At 38.0% G+C, this 21,402-nt stretch overlaps 1 protein-coding gene across 1 annotated transcript in view; it reads right to left on the bottom strand.

The window, feature by feature from the left end:
* Nucleotides 1-21,402, bottom strand: part of DCC (DCC netrin 1 receptor) — a 902,832-nt gene that overhangs the window by 82,041 nt on the left and 799,389 nt on the right. The window contains exons 19-21 of the mRNA XM_026649009.1: nucleotides 17,169-17,276; nucleotides 10,337-10,531; nucleotides 5,123-5,155 (exon numbers count right to left, since the gene is read on the bottom strand). Coding sequence (XP_026504794.1) covers nucleotides 5,123-5,155; nucleotides 10,337-10,531; nucleotides 17,169-17,276 — 336 coding nt within the window. The remainder of the gene's footprint in view (nucleotides 1-5,122; nucleotides 5,156-10,336; nucleotides 10,532-17,168; nucleotides 17,277-21,402) is intronic.

Below are 21,402 nucleotides of genomic sequence, written 5' to 3'. Positions count from 1 at the left end.
CAACCTTGCTGTGCTATCTATCATTCCTGTAGTTTTTCTGTATCAACTTCTATGTGTATTATATATGGCTATTAGAAATGAGCTCTCTCTATAAGTTATCATGAGTTACAACTGAGTTTAGTGCCTATAACAGGACAGAAAGTCCTGCATGCTCAGTTTCAGTTCAAAAGGATTATGTTTGTCCTGACAAAACCTTAACTGTAACATTACTTGTGATACTACACTTGTTCTTTTATCAGTGAATAGCTACCACATTCATTCTCTGCATACCGAGCCTTTCTGAGCAGTAGTTCTGGGCAAATGGAGCTATTTTCCTAGCAAATTTATATAAAGAAACTTGAAATAGCCTTGTGCATATCCTGGTATTATATTTGCACAGTATTCAAGACCTTATTTGAATCTGTAGAAAAATGCATGTTTATTACAATGGAAAAGGAAGTGCCCTACACAGCAAACACTTTGCTGTGATTAGATCTCTTGGTGATACAAGGAATGTATATTCATATACGATACACAGGCTAGTTCCACCTTCAGCTGACATGCTTATTTAGTTCGCCACATGAATTAAACTACAGCACCGTTTTTCAAAAGGGATGCAACCGGCCTCCCTGCTGAGGCTCTGATCTTTTTCCAAGAGGGACTCAGGCAAGTCTAGAGAAAATGAAAAGAAGACTATACTCTCCCCTTCTCCCCACCCCCCCTGCTTATTTATTTTTTAAAAGCCAATGCTGTATCTAGAATATTCAATAAACATTCCTATATTTTTGCTGGTTTCTACATGGATACAAGCCAGCAGACAAGAAACAAGAACATCGCTGACCCTGACTTCATATTTAAATTATGCACCTTTTTCATGGGCAGTAGCTGTGGGACAAATACAGAAGAATCCTGAACTAGAGGTAAGACAGGCCTGGATAACCAAGCTATAGCAATTTTGTACACCACATTCAGAAGTGTAACCCCAATGCCTACAGAAAAACTACAGCCCTCATCCTTTTAGTAACTCTAGATAGGCAAACAGGAGTGCCAGTATGGAGCCATATTGGGGTTCCATATGGGTGCAGGTGCCTGTCTGTACAGAGCTTGTCCTGGGCTGGGACCTAGATTAGTTATTTGCATTCTGAAGTGATAGCAAGTGGGGCAGAAATAAATACACTGATTTCTCACTTTTCATTCCAAATAATTGTGCCATGACACTAAACATTAAATTGTGCAATATTATGTTACGTACATGCAATTTTACATCTAACTTGAATTAATGCACCATACTATAATGCTTTGAAGAGCAACATTTATCACTAGCCCCCCCTCTTTTGTTTTCAAGCCTATTTCGTGTTATATTGTTGGATTTCAAGTTGTTAATCCAAATTTATCATGTGGGTAGCAAGTTAGCTGAACGGTTACCAAATAATAACTCAAGTTTCCCTCTATTTGCATTTATTTAAAATCATTCCCAAGGTATCTGAGCAAATTGGCATCTTCTTTATGCTCCCGATTTTCTATTAAGATCAGAATTGACTGATTATTTGATTGCCTCATTTGTAATCTGGCATCAAAGGTAGAAGGAACATTTTGTAACTGGCAGTCCTGGAGTTACAACAGCTGGGGATCTTACTAAAAATCAAGATGCCACATTTGTTTTATCAGTTAAGTCTAATGAAATATGCTGAGATTTCCTCAGTGATCTAATGGAGTTATGTGCCCAACTCACATTGTCTTTAATTAGAAGAAGGGTGCCTAAGTGGTTTAGGCGCCACTAAAAATCATAGCCTATCTACATATTATTCTTAACTGTTCCTCAGTACTGATAATTTTATTATTAGGGCTGTCAATTAATCACAGTTAATGTATGCAATTAATGCAAAACAAATTAACTAGATTAAAGAATAGTCACAATTAATTACCATTTTAATCACACTGTTATACAATAATAGAATACCAATTTAAATGTATTATATATTTCTGGATGTTTTTCTACATTTTCAAATATATTGTTTTAAATTACAACACAGAATACAAAGTGTAAAGTGTCACTTTATAGTATTATTTTTATTACAAATATTTGTATCATAAAAAATATAAACAAAAGAAATAGTATTTTTCAATTCACCTTATACAAGTCCACTCAATCCTACTTCTTATTCAGCCAATCGCTAAGACAAACAAGTTTGTTTACATTTATGGGAGATAATGTTGCCCGCTTCTTAACTACAATGTCACCTGAAAGTGAGAACAGGTGTTCACATGGGACTGTTGTAGCCGGCATTGCAAGGTATTTATGAGCCAGATATGCTAAAACATTTGTATGCCCCTTTGTGCTTCGACTTGTAGGCACTAAAGTTTTACATTGTTTTGGTTTTGAGTGCAATTATGTAACAAAAAAAAATCTACATTTGTAAATTGCACTTTCATGATAAAGGGATTGCCCTACAGCACTTGTATGAGGTAAATTGAAAAATACTATTTCTTTTGTTTATATTTTTTACCGTGAAAATATTTGTAATCCAAAATAATAAAGTGAGCACTTGTACACTTTGTATTCTGTGTTGTATTTGAAATCAATATATTTAAAAATGTAGAAAAACTTCCAAAAATATTTATAATAAATTTAAATAGGACAGGCAGTCCTTGACTTTACAACGTTCGACTTACGATGAGAGGCACTTACGACGTTTCTGAATTGATACCCTGATTCGGCTTATGACAACTGGTTTTGACTTTAGGACGCTCAGTCCCGCAATGGAGTGGATTGCAGTTTCGAGTTACAAAGTTTTGACTTACAACGCAATTTTCAGGAACCAATTGTGTCATAAGTCCGAGGACTGCCTGTATTGTATTGTTTAACAGTGCGATTAAAACTGTGACCAATCACAACAATTTTTTAAAATCTCAGGATTAATTGCGATTATATTTTTAATTGTTTGACAGCCCTATTTATTGCTTGTTAGACCTGCTTGGAAAGAACAATTGTTTTAAAAAGGCAAGTGGGGGGGGGAGTAATTTGAAACTATTTTGCAGCCTACACATTTTCACATTTTCCAAAACAAAACAAAATTGGTTTTTCATGTCAAAGCATGATATTTGTGTGTGTTCTGGTGAAAAACCTGATGTTGGTTGAAATCAAATGTCAAGTTTCAAAAAGATAAATGTTGAGATCCCTGTTCCCAAAGATAAAGAATGAAATCCTGAAACCTTAAGGTGGATTTTCAAAGCTGTCTAAGGACGCACCTTCACTGGGCTGGGAGGTGTGTTCTTATCTTGTGGTAACTGACATGATGTAAAATCCTACTTAATATACAGTTTATAGCGTTCACAGGTGCTAGCAGGTTGAGATAAAGCAGGGGCAGGCAAGCTTTTTGGCCTGAGGGCTGCATCGGGTTTCGTAAATTGTATGGAGGGCTGGTTAGGGGAGGGGATCGTGGCCCGGCCCCAACCTCCTATCTGCCCCCCTCTCCAAGACTCCTGCCCCATTCAACCCCCCTGTTCCCTGACAGCCCCCCCCAGGACCCCTGCTCCATCCACACCCCCTGCTCTGTCTCCTGACTGCCCCCTGACCTCCGCTGCCCCATCCAACCCCTCCTCTCATTCCTGACGGCCCCCCTGGGATCCCTGCCCCATCCAACTACCCCTTCTCCCTGTCCCGACTTCCCCCGGAACCCCTGCCCCTGACTGCCCCCTGCCACCCCATCCAATCCCCCCTCTGCTTCCTGACTTTCCCCCTCCAGGACCCCTGCCTCTATTCAACCCCCTGTTCCCCCCCGACCGCCCCAACCCCTATCCACACCCCCGCCCCCTGACCACCACCCCGAATTCCCCTGCCCTCTATCCAACCCTCCCCTGCTCCATCCCCCCTTACTACGCTGCCTGGAGCACCGGTGGCTGGTGGTACTACAGCTGCGCCGCCTGGCTGGAGCCGGGCCATGCCCCCGCCACCACCACGCAGCACAGAGACCAGCAGGCTCTGCAGCTGCGCTGCCCCAGGAGCTCACAGCCCCGCCGCCCAGAGCATTGCGCCAGCGGCGGAGTGAGCGAGCTGAGGCTGCGGAGGAGGGGGGACAGCAGGGGAGGGGCCGGGGGCTAGCCTCCCGGGCCAGGAACTCGGGGGGCAGGGCAGGACGGTCCCGCGGGCCGGATGTGGCCCACAGGCCGTAGTTTGCTCACCTCAGAGATAAAGACTATGGGAGTGTATAGGCTTTACTGTGACCTGCTTACGTAAGTGAAAGCTACAAACTGCCTTGTCTTCACTAGGATTTTACGTCGTGTTAGTTAACTTGAGTTAGCTAACACAAGGTAACACTGCACCTTTTCTCCAAGTGAAGAGAGACCTATGGGGTTTGGATACCCTATTTCCATTGAAGTTAGTGTGAAATGGGAGTTCAAATCACCTAAATGGCTTTGTAGCCTTAAACTTTTCAGATATCACTGTGAATATTTCCCTCTCTCAATGTTTTGAATTACATTACTTATATGGAAGATGCTATAGTTGCATTGGAAATGGGTGCTTACAATAAATCAGTTTGGAGTAAAAAGAAGATGAAAATTTCCAAGCAACAGACATCACAAATAATAAAAATAACTATAGTAAGTTAACAGCAGAAGAAACATGACTAATTAGACAACATTTCATATTTGGTAAACATAGGAATGATAATGCCTTGAAAAGTTGACTAAACTTTGCTTTTATTAAACAGGGCTGCTGACTTGAGAAAGAAAATGATTCATGATTTTTCACTGCAACACTTCAGAACTTTAATCTATAACCTATGAAAGGGTGCAAGAGCAGTTTGAATATTATGCTGAGCTTAATTATACTTAATGTGAATTATTCAGAAATGCAGCAGAGAGACTAAAAATTTATTTCGTACAAAGAAGCTTGACATTTTAATTGGTCCTTCAGAAAAGAGACAAAACAATTTCCTCTCAAGAAAATTTACATCTTCCCCATCAAAGCAGCAGCCTTAGCGAAGCAGAACTTCATTAACAAGATTAATTATCATGCCAGTGCCTGCCTCATCAGGTGTGCAGCCCAGGTGAAAAACAGAATGCAAAGTGACGAGTAACATCGTTCCTAACGTTCAGCATTGATTCTAAGAGAAAACGTGACAGTTTGAGGCCACTGTACCTTGGTCATTAGCCATTTTGTCAGGGTGCTCGACTGCAAGAAAAAGACAATATCATTAGACTGTGACAGTTCCTAGTAGCCAAGCTGACATATCAAATCAACAATTTTGTTAGCAGGTTTTCATATCAAGTTGCTGCTCTCCTGCACTTTTGGCGGATTGATTGGGACAAAGAGAGATATTTTACCTTTCCCCTGTTCAAAGAGATTCTGAAGAACAGAGAAGACAAGTACATGTCGCACTGTGTTTCACATCAAATGTAGTCACAAGTTCTTTAAAAAATAAAGCAGTTAAAAATGTATATTTCCTCAACTTGTTGGTCTCTGAACTTAGAAGTATCATCTGGGAAGTTTAATTAAGCTTGGAAGTGAAAGAGAGAGAGAGAAAGTGAAAGAGAGAGACTGTTCCTTGAATAATTGCATACAAATCACCTACGTATTGGAAGCTAGATCTGAATTATAATGTTATTGTTTCAGCTTTTTACAAAAGAGGTTTTAAATTATTTACATGCTTTTGTATAATAATTACACAAACGATGGTGTGATTTGAAGTGCACCAGACAAGGCTTCAGAATTCAGTAGACACATTGAAAGCTCTTCTGAACTGTTAGCAGCTCCCAGCATTTTATTAAATGATAGATAGTATTAAGCTTCCCTTCAGATTCAGAAATAGCTACCATTATGGAAAATTATCCAATTTTCTGGTTAATAAAATTTTAAAGGAATTTAAGCTACAGGAGATTTTAAAAAAAAGATTTTGACACACCTGAGTTTAAGTAGCTGAGTAAGCAGTCTATAAATGTAGGGTGGTTTTTAAAGGCTGGTCTATTCTCCCTTTGAAGAACACTACATTATTTGGTTACCCACCTTCATGTTATGATCACCATGTTATCCTATGGTTTAGCTTACAAGATGTTGCCATAAACAATAAAGGCCCAAGATGGTGGAAACGTACATGTAGCACAATGACATTAGTGTGTCTATTTCTGATAACAATGTCATCAGCACCTGTTATCACTGTAACTCCCATTAGTACTTATGAAAGTTCCAAGCCTGCAGCAAAGGGAAAACAGACCCTTGAATGATCACCATGCACTCAACTATTTTAACTATGTTAACAGAGAAAAATGTATAGAGTTGTACAGATTCCCTCAAAGTTTCTAGAAATCTTTTGGGGAGAATGGGTTTCCCTGCTGAGTCATATCTGGGATTATGACCTTCCCCGGAAAACAAATTTATTTATAAAAACATTAAACCCTTGATTGCAACTGCAGTTACCTCATTCCAAATATTTATGACATTTAAAAGCTGACCTCAACTTTTTCTGCCTTCTTCGAGTTATTAAGGAGATGTAACCTGTGACATCTACAGCATCGTGAAATACTGCCGTGGTGGTTCAGAAGGTAACATTTTTCTCTGGCAGGTCATAAAGGTTCACGTTTTGTATGGCTTAGGAGCAAGGATTTGCTTTTTAACCACCACTCCAATACAGCATTAGAGGGCACTCTAATGCTAGAAATGCTGCCCCACATCAGCTTTGCCAAACAGAAATGGGACATCAGCAATATGTATTCCTGATGTCCTGCAGCAAGTCCCCAAATAAAGACTTTCACTGCTTATCTTGGTATAATGGCATTGGTAATATCTGACAAAATTGAAAAGCCAGGATAATTTTCTCTCTCTCTCTCTCTCTCTCCTTTATATAAACAACTGACCATGTATTTCGTTCATCCTTGAAATAAAGCCTATAGATGTACTGCATGTACACAGATTTGTACAAAATGCAGTATGTGCATTTTCATATTGTTATCTATGCATGTTGGTTTATTTTTGTGTGCGATATTAATAAACAGTTCAAATACTATTATTTTATTTGCTTCACTGAAAGTTCAGTAGATAATTATGGGTTGTTTCTAAGTTGAAGCTGAAATTTAGAATCAAATTATGTTTCAGTTGAAAAGGGGTTAAGTACAGTTCTGGGATTAATCAGTTTCTGCTGCAGGTGAAAAAAAATAAGTTATTAATAAGTGAATTTGAAAGAATGAGTGGATCTCCTACTGATCTGACACTACTACATTCAGACTTTCTTAGCTAGCCTTTTCATAAGGCAGTCAGAAGTAAATTCCAGACTGGAGTTGCTTCCCTATCTTGCTAAATGGATTCCAGTTACTTTACTTCAGAAATCTACCATTTAATGTTATTAATTTACATACAGTAAATCTAGTGGAACATTGAGATTGAAGTTCTGCTTTCCCACTTGTTACTGCATGCATCTTTAACTTCTAGAGGAATCCATGTCAGTATGCAGTTTAATATTTCAACACATAAAAATATAATTTACTTCTAATTTTCTTTATGTTTTTTTCAGGACATCTAATGAAATAAACTGGAACTTGTTCGCAAAAGAACTAAATAAAACCTGAATACCCAATTCAGGTTTTGGTCCATAATATATAACAATAAAAAAGTGACGCATTCCCTAGTAATTAATTATGGGGTAGATAATCACATCTCATACCCTCATCTCCTCCAGGCACATGAGAACTCCCTGGTAATGCCTGTATCAGAGCAATTATGTCTTAAATGATGAATATGACCAGCCAAAGAACATGCAGGCTGATCCTCAGCTGGAGTTATGACACTTTAAAACAGCTGAAGATCTCTCCATTGGATTACATTGTTACCAATGGATCTGAGGGGGAAAACCATAAGCACTTTTGCTTATCTGGCAGTGATATTTACAATAAAACGTATCTGTTCTCATACAGATCACTGCATTTTTCATTACTAAAGGCATGTTACTGGGGGGGGGGGAAAACAGCTGCAGTTTTATACCCGACTAGGGGTTTGGTTTCCTTGAAAGAGCTTTGTGTGCTATAATATCATAAATCAGATAAGGGGGGACTTTATAGATCTTTGATGCTTACTTTGTTCCTTGTGGTTTAAAATATCTTGTGATCAAAACATATATTTGCCAACAGAGCATTCATTACCATAAGTCACATGCATATCTCCTGTTAATAATCATTAAGGTCAGGAAACCAACATTTTTGCATAATTCAGAATGCACTCAAGCCTTCAGAAGCTCTTTTCACCTTTTATGTAGAGACAGATTTGTCAAAAATCAGCTGAATATTATTGAACACGACATATTTAGGGTGGATAACATTAAATATTCATGTCAGGGTATTAAACATAGTCCTTGTAGACTATTACAAGATGTAACAAATGTGTAAATTTATCTTTTTGGTATCTCTTAATGCTCTCTGATATAGAATTCATTTCCCAAATGAATTTTATGGTACTTTGTGTAAACACTACAAAGTAGGTGATATCTAGTCCATTAATCTTTTTGTTTAGTTAGATATCTGGGTCTCTGTATCTTTTGATGTCTCATTTCTCTGTCACTATTATATTTTGATTCTTTGACTCACTTTAAATTCTCTCTAACAGAGTTCTTTTACTTGGCACAAATTGGGAGCATGAAATTAAGTTGGCACCCATCTAGTTGATAGAGACTAAGCACTTGCAAAGTGCTTTCTATTCACATTTCATGGTAGTTGAGAATGAATAATCAGGAGCCTACAAATAATTAATTCAAAGTGAAACCAGACTTAGACAAGTAAGTCCTGAAAATCTGGATAGACTGTGATAAGCTCTGAACAAATTGATATATATATATTTTCATTTTTCTGATTGATGTTAATTCACTAAAACTGTTATATGAGGGTTTTCACAGTTAGTCTGAATATTTGGTAACATGCTCTTAATACACATAGATAACGGCTAGCCCTCTGCCAATCCTGCTGAGTGCACAGGCCCATTCATTGCGATGCTTCCTTAATGGTAAATGCTAGGGACTGACTGAAAAGTCTCCCTTCCCTCCTTCAAAAGCAGCAGGAGTAGGAAAAATTACATTTCTGTTCCAATATTTGTTAAAGGCTGAACTTGCATAATACCTCTTTCCTACAAGGAAAACAAGGATGAGATGTATCTAGATCTACAAAGTATTGCATATGAATAGTCCTTTTGATCAGTCATTTTTCCTGGGTTTTCAAATATATGTTTAAATTAAAGATAGACCTGAAGCAGAATATTGGATCCAGACCTCCCTCTTACTCCCCACAAATGGAATTGGATCTGAAACCTCTGATCAGAGCTTTTCAGCTCTGGCCCATGTTCATTTTAAGCAGCCTTCTGTCAAGACATTATTTTTTATACTCAAAGCTTTGGAATTTTTGCTCTGGAAAAGCTACAGCTCTACTCCATGTGACCCCATTTTCCTAAAATAGGCACATAGCTTATGTCACTCTATTTGTTTTCTTAATTAATTGCCTTTTAAAAAAGAAGACTTTATACTGTCATGTAACTACATGAGTGACAGTTTCAAACATAAGGTGCACAGTTGCTGCCAGTATCCTTTGTACCACTCGCAGTAATATAGTCTATCTTTTCATGGCTAATAATGTAGGGGCAGATTGTGACAGATCTTTGCGTGTGTGGATTATCTCTCCACTTCCACTTGCAACGGGGCCAAACATGGTTGCAGTCCAGAGTTCCAGTAAGCACAAGCACTTCTCCCCGTTAACACACGCTGAGGCACAAGTCATTGAAAAGGTCCCCCTCATCTTGCTTTTCCATCACACTGGCCAGCAAGAGAGATATCTGGCACAGACCTGTTTAGGCCTACAAATGGTTTGTTCCAAGTAAGAGAGAAAATTCCATATGTACCCAATTAGACTGTGCCTCTGACAGTGTTGATCTTTTCTTTATTTTGCATTTGTTTGATCAATTAAAAAGAAGGGAATCATAATTTTGTATCCCTATTTTCTAGATATGTGAGTGAGCGACTACTAGTCCTTTATACCCACCAACAGAGATAAAATAAATACCAAAGTGAAACAGTGTCTCACTAGAGAAATTGCAATCATGTGCACTTAGCTTCCTTGTTCATGGGAGGAAGTGGAATGATGTCATCGTTTTTTTACTCAATGGTATGCATGTGAATACAGCTGCTGCATTATTGAGGTGTTCATTTTTGTCTACTGTGCCCCTAGCTACAGTCTCTCAATAACGGTTTCAGAGTGCCTTCTAGAATTTTCTTATTAGTGTTAGCATAACAGACTCCTAGTGTCACTGAAGTAAACTGCAAGCATTGAAGCATGAGCATTTTGTACATCTCATTAATATCCAGCTATCTAAGAGAAAAGTTCAAACCTTTCAGAGTCCGGAAGAGAATAGGGTCAGAGAGCGGTCCCACTCCTTTGGCATTGCGAGCTTGGATTCTAAAGTAATACACTGTATCTAGGTTGAGGTCCATGATTTGATGAGTAAGTCGGTCACCACTGATTGACTCCATAACCCAGTCATCAATTGGAGCATTCTTGTCCAAGGTGTAGAACAGAATATAAGCTGCATAAACATTGTCTTGGTTAGTACATATACTGCATTTTACAAACTATATTCAAAATTCAAATTTCAGACATGATAAATGTTTTTTATTTCACCTACATTAACGACAGGTCTTTCATTAAAATCTATTTTGATGAATGTTACAAGAATTAATGCATAATTTTCCTATTTCAAGATCAGAGTATCAGTTGCAGTATTCACTGCAATATAAAACATAGGATTAACAATTAGGGAAATACTTAGCAAGCTTTATCGTGTTATATTTGTTACTTGTACATTGCACTTGTCAAATTCTGACTCGTGATCCAGTATGATATCAGTCATAAACCATATGAGATAAGTCTTTAGTGTTTCAGGGCTGGAATAAAATTAAACTAAATAACTAAATAACATTGATGATGCACATCATTCACTGGGTGCTCATGAAAAACCATGCAATATTTCCTAGTAACTATACGGTAAATCCATTTGAAAAACCCACAGTAACTCACTGTAATGCTATCACTGTATCTCACAATCCCCAGGAAAATAAACTGAACCGCCACTGTAGGTAATTTGATTTTGTCCTAAGTGGTGCACAGGAGCCTGTCCAAAAAGTGAATACAGCTGACCCACTGAGTAATAATGACCATAATGTAATTAAATTTAACCTCCTGGTAAGGGGAAAAATACCAAAGAAACCCACCACAGTAGCATTTAACTTCAAAAAGGGGAACTACACAAAAATGAAGAAGTTAGTTAAATGGAAATTAAAAGGAACAGTCACAAAAGTGAAATGCCTGCAAGCTGCATGGAAACTTTATTAAAAAACCATAATAGAGGCTCAAACTAAATGTATACCCCCCAAATAAATAAATAAATAAATAAAAACAGTACAAGGACCAAAAAATGTCACCGTGGCTAAACAACAGAGTAAAAGAGGCAGTAAGAGGTAACATTTAAAAATTGGAAGTTAAATCCTAGTGAGAAAAATAGAAAGGAACATAAACTCTAGCAAGTCAAGTGTAAAAGTATAATTAGGCAGGCCAAAAAAATTTTTAAGAACAACCAGCAAAAGATACAAACACTAAAAGCAATTTTTTTTAAGTACATCAGACACAGGAATCTTGCAAAACAATCAGAGGGGCACTGGATGATCGAGGCGCTAAAGGAGCACTCAAAGATGACAATGCTGTTGTGGAGAGCTAAATAATTTTTTTGCATCAGTCTTCACTGCCAAAGATATGAGGGAGATTCCCACACCCGAGCCATTCTTTTTAGGTGACAAATCTGAGGAACTGTCCCAGACTGAAGTAATAAGTCACCAGAACCAGATGGTATTCACCCAAGGGTTCTGAAGGAAAATGCAGAAATTGCCAATGTGAAATTGCAGAACAACTAACTGTGGTATGCAATTTATCACTTAAATTAGCCTCTATATCAGATGACTGAAGGATAGCTAATGTAATTCTGATTTTAAAAAGGGATCCAGAGGCAATCCCAGCAATTATAGGCCAGTAAACTTAACTTATTACCTAATTTCTTGCCTAACTTACCAGGCAAATTGAATGAAACTATAGTAAAGAACAGAATTATCAGACATATAGTTGAATACAACATGTTGGGGAAGAATCAGCACAGCTTTTGTAAAGGGAAATCAAGCCTCAACAGTTTCTTTGAATGTGTCAACAAACATGTGGATAAGTAAAAACAATGAGGAGTCCTTGTGGCACCTTAGAGACTAACACATTTATTTGGATATAAGCTTTCATGGGCTATAGCCCACTTCATCAGATGCATGGAGTGGAAAATACAGTAGGCAGTATATATATTACAGCACATGGAAATATGTGAATTGCCTTATTGGGTGGGGGGTCAGTGTTAACAAAGCCAATTCAATTAGGGTGGATGTGGCCCATTTCCAACACCGTTGACAAGAAGGGGTGAATATCAACAGAGGGAAAATTATTTTTTGTAGTGACCAAGCCACTCCCAGTTATTCACGCCTAATTTCATGGTGTCAAATTTGCAAATTAATTCCAGTTCTGCAGTTTCTCGTTGAAGTCTGTTTTTGAAGTTTTTTTGTTGAAGAATGGCCACTTGTAAGTCTGTTATTGAGTGTCCAGGGAGACTGAAGTGCTCTGCTACTGGTTTTTGAATGTTACAATTCTTGATGTCTGATTTGTGTCCATTTATTCTTTGGGGTAGAGACTGTCCAGTTTGTCCAATGTATATGGCAGAGGGGCATTGCTGGCACATGATGGCATATATCACATTGGTAGATGTGCAGATGAACGAGCCCCTGATGGTGTGGTTGATGTGGTTAGGTCCTATGATGGTATCCCTTGAATAGATATGCGGACAGAGTTGGCAATGCAGTTTGTTGCAGGGATTGGTTCCTGAGTTAGTGTATCTGTTGTGTGGTGTGTAGTTGCTGCTGAGTATTTGGTTCAGGTTGGGGGGCTGTCTGTAAGTGAGGACTGGGCTGTCTCCCAAGGTCTGTGAGAGTAAGAGATCACCCTTCAGGATAAGTTGTAGATCTTTGATGATGTGCTGGAGAGGTTTTAGTTGTGGGCTGTAGGTGATGGCTAGGGGTATTCTGTTACTTTCTTTGTTGGGCTTGTCCTATAGTAGGTGACTTCTGGGTACCCTTCTGGCTCTGTCAATCAAGCATTCTTAAAACTACAATACTCACCTAGGGAAGTGAAGAAACAGATTGGCAGAGGCAGAAGGGTACCCAGAAGTCACCTACTACAGGACACGGGGTGTAAGTGATTGCTGGACCCAGACTAGGAAGGAGTCTAGTCTGTGAAAGAAGCTTATTGGAACATCTCTGAGGGTGAGATTTACCTGCATTTAGTTTCCTACTGTATTAGGCTTAGACTTCCATGGTTTTTGTTTTATTCTGCTTGGTCATTTAATTTGTTCTGTCTGTTATTACTTGGAATCACTAAAATCCTACTTTTTATATTTAATAAATTCACTTTTTGCTTATTAATTAACCCAGAGCAAGTAATTAGTTCCTGGGGGAGCAAACAGCTGTGCATATCTCTCTATCAGTGTTATAGAGGGCAGACAATTTATGAGTTTACCCTATATAAGCTTTATACAGAGTAAGACAGATTTATTTGGGGTTTGGATCCCATTGGGAACTGGGTATATGGGTGCTAGAGACAGAAGCACTTCTTAAGCTGTTTTCAGTTAAGTCTGCAGCTTTTGGAGGATGTGGTTCAGACCTGGGTCTGTGTTTGCAGCAGGCTGGCATGTCTGGCTCAGCAAGACAGGGTACTGAAGTCCCAAGCTGCCATGGAAAACGGGCTCAGAGGTAGTTTCAGCACATCAGGTAGCAGTTCACAGGGGGGTTTCTGTGACCCAACCCGTCACAGAGTCATTGTGGATATTTTTTTGAAACCATCTGCTTAATGTGCAATGGCAGTCAAAAAGGCTAACAGAATGTTAGGAGCCATTAGGAAAGGGTTAGATAATAAGACAGAAAATATCATAATACCACTACATAAATCAATGCTACACACACAGCTTGAATACTGCATACAGTTCTGGTTGCCCCATCTCAAAAAAAGATATATTTGAACTGGAAAAAGTTCAGAGAAGGGCAACAAATACAAGTAGGAACAGTGGCGTTGGAACATTTTTTATAGTGGAGGTATTGAAAGCCACTGAACAAAACTGCAAACCCCCATATATGATGGAAACCACTTCTCGCCACGGGGTGCTGCTGCACCCCCAGCACCTCTACTTCCAGCACCCCCGATTAGCAGTATGGAATAGCTTCCATATGAAGAGAGATTAAAAAGACTGGGACTATTTATCTTGGAAAAGAGACAACTAAGGTAGGAATTGATACAGATCTATAAAATTATGGATGGTGTGGAGAAAAGTGAATATGGAAGTGTTATTTACCCTTTCACATAACACAAGAAACAGGGATCACCCTGTGAAATGAATAGGCAGCAGATTTAAAACAAACATAAGGAAGTACTTTTTCACACAAGACACTGTCAACCTGTTGAACGCATTGTCGGGGTATCTGTGAAGGCCAAAAGTATAACTGGATTAAAAAAAAGAATCAGTAAAGTTTATGGAGGATAGGTTCATCAATGGCTGTTAGCCAAGATGGTCAGGGATGCAACCCCATGCTTTGGGTGTCCCTAAAGTGGACAACAGAAGCTGGGAGTGGACAACAGGGAGATGGATCACTTGATAATTGCCCTATTCTGTTCATTCCCTCTGAAGAATCTCGCACTGGCCATTGTCTGAAGGCAGGATACTGGGCTAGATGGTCCATTGGTCTGACCCAGTATGGCCATTCTTATGTTCTTATGTAACTTATAAAATTCCACCATATAAAACCACAGTAATTGTAAAACAAACAAACAAAAACAAACAAAAAATAGAAATTAAGTATTTATATATAAAACCAAAGTGACTAAAACCACAAGAATTGTACTATGAGCAAATTAAGTCCCTGATCCAACAACCAGATCTATGACTGGACCTTCATGCTTTTGTGGACCCCCACCAACTCACATGAGACTCTACATGAATAAAGATGGGTGAGGTTCGGATTGCAGGATTAAGCCTTATGGTAGTATTTTAAAACATAAGATGAAAGCTGACAGAAATAGAAATTATAGTAACCCTTAGAATAACAGAACTAATATGAAATAATAATAGTCTATAGAAATAATTTCCTTGGCTACTCTAATTCTTGGGAAACTTCTTGTGTCTAAATCTTCAGCTGGTGCAAATCAACATAAGTATTATCATCAATATCCCTCTATTCACTTTAAGATAAAATAATCTTTGCAAGCCCCTGTTTCCAAATGAATTGGTGTATTAATGCATAGAAAAATAATGTCAGAATGAAAGGCCATGATTGTACTTTTAAGATTTTTGGCATTGTATGTTAGGGTTATGTTTACAGGATTGTATGCAGTTATTTAGAGGTTGTTCTAACTATTGTAGTCATGAATCAGTCAGTCCATTTAGGTTAGTCTTTGTGATGACGATATGAGTGTCATGTGTCATGTATTACCTTAACTATGTAACATATTACAAATCATTCAATGGGATTAGTCACATTAATAAACTTACACTCTTGCTTAAGTATTTGCAGATATGGAGTTTTGGTCGTTTTGCATTTGCTTGACATTTCTAAATAACATTTGGCCATTCCTGGCTGCATTAAAGATTTCCTGTAAGTGCCATTTTTCAAACAATTCCACAAGGAAGAATAGTTTGTCCATGGATATTTTCAAGCAAAGTCATCTCTCACTGACAACACTGTAAATAAGAAACTCCATTAAAGGTACTGCCTTTGATTCTTCTCTCACTTACACCTATGGAAACCAGGAGTGATTTTATTTAAGTCAATGCAGTTACACAGCAGAACAGAGAGAAGACTCAGGACCACTGACTGCCAATTAAAATGGTCATTTTTCCCTCTGAAATCGGGTTAATGTCAGAAAAACCATTTTCTATGAAAATGCTTATCTTTAACAGGCCTTTCTTTTGGATGTGGTCACTGAGTGTAAAGGACTGAGTATAATGCACAGGGAAATAATGAATAGAGTGTTTCCAATCTGAGGTGTTTTATCCCTGGGAAACTTCCTGGCAGATCCAAATATATCTTATTTTACTGGTAAAACTGGACTAGATTCTCCACTGGTGTAAACCATCCTAGTTCTACCAACGTCAATGGAAATATGTTGATTTACACAGGTTCAGAATCTGATACAACAGGCTTTGAATTACTCACACAGGATTTATATTTAGAAGAATTCTTGTACCAACATTTATAGTTCAGGATGCTTGAGCGATATGTGTCAGGAATTATTAGTGGTATTGGTGACATACACAGACTATCTCTGACATACAGAAAATATGCTGCATGACTTCCAAGCGTCTAACCCAATCGTTTGTGTTAATTAAACCATTATGTGCACATTTTTTAAGTTGAATGCTATTTGTCATAATAATTATATGTCTCTTAGATGTCTATTAAAATCCTAAAGTGATCATTTAGATGCAAAATCTCTGATAGAACCTATTATATTTTTCATACTAAATTAACATTATGGGCTTGTAATGGATGTCTTAATTTTGCATTGATGTTATCTGCAATATTTTGAACAATAAAATTTGTCTTTGTGAAGCATCCATTAAGTTCATCCTTGTCAGTCAATATTAGAGTTTTTCTGATCATCAGTGCTTTAAATTATTATTATAAAGTTAAACATCTACAATAAATCCTACCATTTATGTGTTGTACTAAGCAACCTATCATTATATACCTTATGTATTACATTATTGCCAAACAAGCTGCTTATTATTAGTCATTTCTAATTGCCACCAGAAGACCTTTGCTTGGAATTACTACATTTAGAAAGTATATTAATGCCTTCTGCAATTAAAACTAAAGGATTTATATTCTCTCAATTCTCCATCTCACTGTAACTCTGGCACTGAATTAACTACTAATACAACTTAGCACTTCTATGCGAAAAAAAAGAAAGTTCAGATGAAATATTATAGTGGAAACAAACAAAGATGTAAGAAGAATAACTGAAGAATGAAACCAGAAAGTGAACAGAGATGTAAAATAAAAAGATAGACATGGGATAATATAAGCATTTACCAGTAATTTTTCCATTGGCTTCTAATGGAGGCTGCCAGCTGACAATGACAGCTCGAGGCTTCCCCTCCCGAGTAATGACTGTCAAATCCTTGGGTGCAGAGGTTGGTGCTTAAAAGAATGGAAATAATAGAACACAAACAATCAGATTCTCAGTTATATACTTGTTTTCCTTAAAATGCTATATCAGTCATTCTGCATTGACCTCTTTCCTTAGATCCGCTGATGCATTACAGATACATTCTCAGGTAATATATGTTGAAAACTAAAACCTAGATTTTTAAGAGAAACTATTGTATGATCCCATTGGTTATGGGTATTTCTGGAAATGTGGATCCTTTTTATCCCATTCCATTCCACTTTGGTGCTTATCTCTCACGCATCAGTGTGGTATTTAAGCACCTACTGTACATGTTAGGGGTCTCAAGGCATCACCATATTTAATATTAATACCATTGCTACTACCATATTACCAAGATTTTTTAGGTCCCCATCACCATTTATGAAATGAAATGAAAATACACCTAACATGAGAGATGGATATATTAGCTATTCACCTAACATGGATATAGGAGCAAAGTCCTGGGAGTATGGTGTAAGAATAATACAAAAGGAGTCCTAAATAGAGCAATATATCCCATTAAATATAGCAGGCCGGGTCTGTGAGTGTATGTGCCTTCTTTACACTGCATGTCCATTGCATGTTTGCCACATAATCTTGCAGAGTGGTTTAGGGATGATCATGTTTGGCTTAGGGATGATCATGGGATCTTCTGGTGGTGTACAGAGTGGAGAAAGAAGGGCGTGGTTATTGTTAAAGAACATTATCAGGAGTGCACTGAGCTATACTGTTCCTGAGCTAGCTTTTCAGAGTTTGGGGTATAATATAGTAGGTGTTAATTTAGGGCTTGTCTTCACTACCAGGGTAAGTTGACCTAAGTTACGCTACTCCAGCTACGTGAATAATGTAGCTGGAGTCGACGTAGCTTAGGTTGACTTACCCCAGGGTTTTCACTGCTGGGTCGATGGGAGATGCTCTCCGGTTGACTTCCCTTACTCTTCTTGGAGAGCTGGAGTACCGGGGTCAACCGGAGAGTGCTGTGCCGTTGATTTAGCGGGTCTTCACTAGCCTTGCTAAATCATCCCCTGCTGCATCGATTGCAGCAGCGTTGATCTCCCTTTGGTGAAGAGAAGCCCTTAAAGAATGTCTACACTGCAATCTAAGGTGTGATTTCAGCACAGGTAGCTATAACCGTGCTAGCTTTACCCATGCAAGCACAACTGAAAATAGCTGTGTAGATGCAGTGACATGGGCTTTAATGTGGGCTAGCAATGCAAGTAGGTATCCAGGATCCCTGGTGTGCTTGTACAGCCATGCTGAAGACTATGCCTCTTTCCTAGATTCATTCATAGATTCATGGATTCTAAGGCCAGAAGGGATCATTGTGATCATGTAGTCTGACTTCCTGTTTAACACAGGCAACAGAACTTCCCCAAAATAACTCCTAAAGCGTATCATTTGGAAAAACAAATACTTTTGATTTAAAAATTGTCAGTGATGGAGAATCTACCACGAGCCTTTGGTAAATTGTTCCAATAGTTAATTACCCTCACTGTGAAAAATTATGCCTTATTTCCAGTCTGAATTTGTCTAGTTTCAACTTCCAGCCACTGAACTGGGTAATACCTTTCTCTGCTAGATTGAAGAACCCATTATAAAATAGTGGGTTCCCCATGTAGACACTTACAGATTGTAATCACATCACCCCTTAACTGCCTCTTTATTGAGTTAAACAGATTGAGCTCTTTGAGTTTATCACTCTAAGGCAAATTTTCTAATCCTTTGATCATTCTGGTGGCTCTTCCTTGAACTCTCTTCAATTTATCAACATTCTTCTTGTGTTGTGGGCACAGTATTCCAGCAGCAGAAACACCAGTGCCAAATATAGAGGTAAAAATACCTGTCTACTCTTTCTCAAGAATCCCCTATATATGCATCCAAGGATCACACTAGCTCTTTTGGCAACACCGTCACACTGGGAGCTCATGTACAGGTGATTATCCACCACAACCATAAAATGTTTTTCAAGGTCACTGTGTCCCCCATCCTGTAAGTATTGCCTATATTCTCCATTCCTAGATGTATACATTTACCTTTAGACTATTAAAATACATATTGTTTGTGTGCACCCAGTTTACCAAGTGATCCAGATCGCTCAGACCCGTCTTCTTCCTTGTTTACCATTTGCCCAATTTTTGTGTCATCTGCAAACTTGGTTAGTGATGATTTTATGTTTCCTTATGTTAAATAGCGTTAAGTCCAAGAACAGATCTCTGAGGGACCTCACTGGAAATAGACCAACTTAATAACAATTTCCCATTTGCAGTTACATTTTCAGACCTACAGTGCTATTTTCAGCTGTGCTATTGTAGGTAAATCTAATACGGGTATGCCTACACATGCTGCAATCATACCTTGGCTTGCAGTACAGACATACCATTAGAGCAGTCACACAGCTCATTGTGAAAGGCATGTGTAGTATAGAAAAAGAACAGAGCAGTGCAGTGTGAACTCCACAGCTCTATTCACCATCTCCTACCTGACTTCCATGATGTGAATTTTTTGAATATTAGAAAATCTGCCTCAAAGTCATTATTTTTTAAAATATTGTTTCGGTTGATGTTACATTAGAAAAAAATCTGTATTAAACAAAGAGGTTCTAACTGAATGTCTGACCCAACATGAAAAATATATAATGGTTCTAAACACCGTAAAACAAATGAACAACCACACACTTAATAAAGAAAGGATTATTAGAATACCGAATACAGGATTCAACAGAATACTGATCAGCTAATCTTATAATTAATGTGTCAAATGACCCTATTCAAAAAAAGGATCCGAAACAATCAAGAAAGATGTAAAAAGGAAGCTCACATTATAATTAATATTGATACATTGATAAATAGGTGAGACGATCATTCACTGATGTTTTGGCTGAGGCCTAATGGCTATTGGATGCTAACTTTAACTGTGCCATTGGGTTCCCTTATAGATGAGCCTGGTCATTTAAAGATTTTTCATCACTCTATTTAGCAGGGCCAAAATATTCAAACAAGGATGTCCAAAATTAGGCACACAATGCACCATCTTAGTTCTTCAAGAAATCTCTTAACCTAGATATATTTACAGTATGACATGCCTGCACACTTAACTAGGAAAATTAGTGCAATAACAATAGTCTCTAGTGGGTTGTGCTTCATAAAAAACATTCAACTAATAGCCTGTTTATGACATTGGCTCATCAATTTCTGTTGAAGAGCTGAAGTTTGGGTTCTGGAATTCAACAGATTGTGAACATAAAGAATTGTGAGTAAAATTAAAAGACCAAGTCTTGCTCTCAGATTTCATTAACTCCCACTGAAGTCAGTGAGAATTATGAGGGTATATCCAGGGCCAAAATTTGGCTCTGATTATTGCGTTTGTATTGTGGGTACACACCTTCTTTCCACCCCATGTTGCTGGTCTCTACAGAATTTTATATGAATATTGATATGAACATTCTTCATTAAGGGAACTTACAGATGCAGAATGGGTACAAAATAGGCAATAAACATCAGAAATACAGGAACTCTTTAGTTAATGCAGCTGCATCTCCAGTTTAATTAACTGTATGTCAGCCACACAGGGAAATCTAAAGATACATATATTTCCACTGAGTTTCCCCCTGAGAAACAACTGATGTGTTCAGCAGTTGCCATTAAAAAGTTAATATTTACCAGCAGACATCTCCACATTTGACATCTGTTGGTAAATGTTGATTTTTAGTTCTAACCATTGTACTTTTGCTGTTTCTTGTCATGCACAGAAAATAATCACACATATTACACAGCCTTCTAAGTTTATATATTAGAATCAATAGTCAGTTAAAAAGGAAAATATCATACTCAGAGCTATGGATTCACTTTTTATTGAGCATGGGAAACACAATAAGGTAACTGAACAGTTTGGAAACTATCCAGCACAGTATATCTGCAGTCTTCTGAGCCACTCAGTTTGTGGAAGATCTACCAGCTCTGCAGAAGGCCTACCTATTCAGAAGAAAGACTGGCCTACTCTGGAGGGCAAAACACAAAATGAAACAAAAACAGTGAACCAGAGAACTCAAGTTTTGTAAGTGCATTTAAGAAACTCCCTGCCTGCTCGTCTCCCTGTTTAGATTCTGTGGTTCTCCCT

The sequence above is a fragment of the Terrapene carolina genome, unplaced genomic scaffold (genome assembly GCF_002925995.2).
Source record: "Terrapene carolina triunguis isolate 2854851 unplaced genomic scaffold, T_m_triunguis-2.0 Scaffold69, whole genome shotgun sequence".
NCBI classification, from domain to species: Eukaryota; Metazoa; Chordata; order Testudines; family Emydidae; genus Terrapene; species Terrapene triunguis.
The sequence above is the reverse complement of the archived record's forward strand: the minus strand, read 5'-3'. Positions and strand labels throughout refer to the sequence as shown.